General features: G+C 33.5%; 1 protein-coding gene across 1 annotated transcript in view; it reads left to right on the top strand.

Moving 5' to 3' along the window:
* Positions 1-1,997, top strand: part of LOC111691519 (uncharacterized protein K02A2.6-like) — a 5,911-nt gene extending 3,914 nt beyond the window's left edge. Inside the window, exon 3 of the mRNA XM_023454524.1 lies at positions 1,693-1,997. Within this exon, the coding sequence (XP_023310292.1) occupies positions 1,693-1,997 (305 nt within the window). The remainder of the gene's footprint in view (positions 1-1,692) is intronic.
* Positions 1,998-5,125: the final 3,128 nt, after the last annotated feature.

Below are 5,125 nucleotides of genomic sequence, written 5' to 3' on the forward strand. Positions count from 1 at the left end.
TTTTGGTTAGCGGTTGTTTTGCATTCATATTTGGGTGGTAAGAGCAACGATCGTGGGTTTCTCTGCCATGCTCTTTCCCCGCAGGAGCTCTAGGTGAGCGTGGCACTCTCCTTCTATGTTTAATGGTTGTTAATGTTTTTGTTGTTCTTTCTATTTGTCACATGTTTAATTTGAATTGTATGTAAATAAAGGTTAGGTGTATTTTCTCTGCTTTTGTTTTATATAATTAAACCATACATCCCCTCTACAAAGTTAGTAGCCAGTGCCTTCCGGTCAATAAAAAAATAAATACACACAACGTAGGTATTCCTTATGACGATCACATATTTTTGGCCACAACTACGTTTACTTATTTTTTGTCGAACCTAGGGTTGTTATACTACAGTCTTGACCTTTAGAAACACGTATCGCAAGCTGAAAACTGATTTTTTTAACCTTTTCTTTAGTAAATCTCATACCCCACCGCTGGAGCAGCTAGTGTGACCTCAACCAACGGGACGCGTTAGTCGCAGCACATGCACACTTGGCGAATAGATTCTGCTTAAATTAAGACTGTTCACGATATAATGTTGTTGCTATTTTGTTTTCTTTAAATTCATTTAATATATCTAGTACCGACTGAAGCGGTTGAATAAGTAATAAGTACTTTGTTTAGAACTTTATAACTTTTTAATATTACCTGTTTCAATTTTCCAAAATGCGTTCCTATCCACTTTACGTAGCGACAGTAATACACATATAGTTCAGTTAAACCAAGTCAGTGTCAGAGGTCATTGACACTGAGGTTCACAAGTTAAATAAATACACCTTAAAAAATAGTACACCTAATTGTTTGTAATAACAACTTAATTTTGTTAGTTAATATTTAATAAATCTTTAAAAAAAGTATTTGGAACAGGAAACAATTGGATTGTTTTTTAATGATCGGCCCTTCGTCCACATTGATGTACAAAAAAAAATATGGTGACTTTAAAATAAATAATTAACAGTAACAGTTGTTTTAAAAACGTAACAACTGACAACGCTGATAGTGCACTGATAAAACTTACCATGCTAATAATGCTTTCCGAATATAAATATGCCGCCCCCATTCGCACACAAACTTTCAACTACTGGACTAACCATTTGACAACGATTTCTTATCCACACATAATATAAATTAATAACACTGGAAATTTTTAATGCTAAATCAATGGTAAACACATCTTTCGCGGGCGCATTAATAAATTTATTGCTCTAGAAAACAGTTAACTTACAGATATGAAACAAGAGTACTGCTTTCTTTACTTAAATTGTCCAGACAATTTTAATTTTAATTTTAATTTAAGATATTTCTTCNAATTGTTATTAGTAAATAACGTACAAATTAATTTAAAAATTGACACTGGAAGTCAAGTAAATATACTTAATCACAGTGATTTTAAGAAACTTGGAATTTCCGAATCTGAACTTCTGCAAACAAAAAGCACTTTGTCGTCCTACTCGGGGCATAAAATAGACATTCGAGGAAAAATATCGATACATTGTTCCATCAACGAACATACATCAAACCTGTTATTTTATATTTTACAACCGATTCTGCTTGTTCAATTTTGGGAAATCAAGCTGCAAGTGAACTGCAAATAATTGATGCAAATAAAATACAAAAAGGACGTAACAAAACTATATATAATGTGGAAAACCATCTATCAGTTCCGGAAATACTGAATAAACATAAAAGAGTATTCAAGGGTATAGGTAAAGTGAATAAAACATATAAAATAACACTGAGGCAGGATGCTGTACCACATATAAGCGCTGCAAGGAAAATTCCTTTAGCATTAAAAGATCAAGTGAAGAAAAAACTTGATGAAATGGTCTCGGAAAAAATAATAGTTCCAGTGACTGAACCAACAGACTGGGTCCATCCGTTAGTAATAGCACCCAAATCAAATGGAGATATTCGGCTTTGTATGGATCCCAGGAGTTTAAACGTGTACATAAAACGTTTTAAATAAATTTTCAAATTCCCACAATAGACTGTCTTTTTAGTGAATTACGTGGAGCAAGATATTTTACACTACTAGATGCATCACAAGCGTTTTTACAAATACCCCTGGATTATGAAAGTTCAAAACTGTGTACAGTTGCAACAAGTTGGGGCAGATTTCGTTATTTAAGGCTACCTTTTGGCATCTCGTCAGCTCCGGAAATATTTCAAAGATTTATTTATGATGCTTTGGAAGGGTTGCTTGGTGTTATTGCATATATAGACGATATTCTTGTGTTCGGTAAAACTGTTGAAGAACATAATTCGAATTTGGACAAAGTTCTTTCGAGAATCGCAAAAAGTGGACTTACGTTGAACTTACAAAAATCAAAACTTTGCGTGAAGAGTGTTAAATTTCTCGGNATTTCTTTGAAATAAGAACAGTTACTACCAGTATCAACTTTGCAAGCAAGTTATAGTACCTAAATAAGGACAAAGTGAAAATGAATACATTTTGTTGAATAAATTGAGATTATTATTTTTTTAATTAAATAACATGGAAAGAAATTGTAATCGTAATTTACCAGTTCACGTATCACTCTTTGTAAAAACGTATTGGAGTAAATATGTAAACAAATAACTTAACCTCGATATTTTTGTTGGTACTTCTGAACTCTGAAGAAATTCACGAAAATTAGAACATTAGAATTTGTGAAGAATTTTATTATATTAAGTTATTTGACAGCAGATTTGGTACATTTACACTTGTTCAATTTCCTCACGAAGCGACTTCATGAATTGATGCTTGAATAAATTCCCAATGTAAAACAGGTATTAGGGAAATGTTTCATCAATGTAATTATTTTATAGACATTGCTCGGACAAGACATTTTGATTTCTTTAGATGTAACGACCCTCATTAACTCGTAATATTTACTGACGATTTGATAATTTCGCTATTTAATTTTCCTTTTTAAAAAATACTACAATTTTTTTTGTGTGTTTATTTAGATGGTGTACCTGTACGTGTCCATTAATTTTATAATTTCATAGAATAAATAAATGCAGAAATTATGTCTAAATGTTTAAATAAAATATCTTATATTTTATGTCCTTGACAAAACCATAAAATAGGTATATGAAAACGATGGCGCCGAATATAAAATGCTAATTTATTATTAACCATAATAGTTAATAGTCTCTGGTTTCAGCAGTGTGCTCTCTCTGTGAGACAGATAAACCTGCTAAAGTTACACCGTTTTTGGTCGTGAAAGTTCTTCACGTATTATTGAAATCCATTACAAGTAGGTCCTTGCTTATCTCTCGTGATATCTTGCACGTAATGTTGGGAACATCTGTTGTTGCTATTAATAATATAAATATTGTAATCCTATAAAATACTCCTTGGTAGTCTTAATACGGAGTACTATTATATTGGAAGAGAGTTATCTAAAAGAACATTTCAGTTTTGAAAGTTAATTTAGTCAGTAGTTTACTAATTACGCCAAATATAGAATATAATGTGTTTGGATTTAAAAAGTGGGTTAAGTAATCTGCAGATTTTTTATCGAATTTTACTAAATGTTTGTTACTCAACCAGTCTGATGTAAATGTATTCCATAATAATCAACTGTGAATCATATACATTTTTCAATTGTTAATGTTATCCCCTCGGTTATCCCTTCAAATCAAGGATAGTATACAATCTATGTATGTACTATACGTGAGTGGCTATATATTTTTACTTTATTACCTACTTGTGGCAATTTCTTATATACAGTGTCCCCCTAAAGTCGTGCACAAATTCATTATTAGGTAAACAAAAGAAATTATTAAAAATTGCCGAAACAGGTCGATTTTTGAATTTAATTTACTATTTTTTCAAATAATTTAATATACAGGGTGACCTATGTTCGAGTAATAGCGTCATCACAATTTTTTTTAAATGGAATACCCCACTTTTTTTCCAATTTTCGGATTGCCCTAACTGAGCTGATTCCAAAAATATACCACAAGTTGCTTCTAATTGTTACAGGGAGGACAACAATACCCAAATTATTTACAAATACTAAATTTATTTACAAATAAATAAACGTACTAAAAATTGAATCAAATCACCAGAAACACCTAAATTAAATGTTCAAATTGTTGACCATTTACTGCCAAACAATGGGCCAGACGGGAAGTAAATTCTTGCTGTACATTCCCAATGACTTCAGGCGGGATCGCTCGAACTTCTTGCCGAATTCGTTCCTTCAGATCGTTAATACTGTTTGGTTTATTGACGTATATTTTGCTTTTTACATAACCCCAAAGAAAAAAGTCGAGCGGTGTTAAATCTGGTGATCTGGCGGGCCATTCCTTAGGTCCTCTTCTGCCAATCCACCGATGAGGAAACACGTCATCTAAATAGCGGCGAACAGCGCTGGCATAGTGCGGTGGTGCACCATCTTGCTGAAACCAAATGGTTTCATTGGGCAAATCTGGATCTTCTTCATTTGGAAATAGAACACTCAAGGAAGGAACTAAATGGAACTGAAGAAATTCCAAATATCTTGCACCATCTAAATTTCCTTCAAAGAAATACGGCCCCAAAATTCGATTACCAACAATTCCGGCCCAAACATTGACCTTTTGGGGATGCTGAGTGTGTGCTTCCATCATCCAATGTGGATTGCGATCTGACCAGTACCGACAATTCTGTTTATTGACGGTGCCATTCAAATAAAAAGACGCCTCGTCGGAGAAAATTATGCGTTTCACAAAATCCGGATCTGCCTGACATTCTTCCATCATCATTTCGCAAAATTCTGTGCGTCTGTCGAAATCATCGTCACATAATTCTTGTACTAAGTGGACTTTGTAGGGATGATACTTGTTTCTGTGAAGAAGTCTACTCAATGTACTTTCACTCATTCCTAAATTATCTGCTACGACTCTCAGACTGGATTGCGGGTTTTCATGAATGGTCAAAAGGGCTTGTAACTGCACTTCTTCATCTACAGTCGGTCGGCCAGATCTGGGCATATCTTTAACATGACCATGATTTCGAAACTTTGCTTCAGTTCGGCTAACCGTGGATCGATTTATTGGTGGACGATTGGGATGAATTTCATTAAACAAAACACAAACTTCCTCATGAGTTCGAATTCTATC

This window comes from Anoplophora glabripennis, unplaced genomic scaffold (assembly GCF_000390285.2).
Source record: "Anoplophora glabripennis isolate ALB-LARVAE unplaced genomic scaffold, Agla_2.0 scaffold262, whole genome shotgun sequence".
NCBI lineage: Eukaryota > Metazoa > Arthropoda > Insecta > Coleoptera > Cerambycidae > Anoplophora > Anoplophora glabripennis.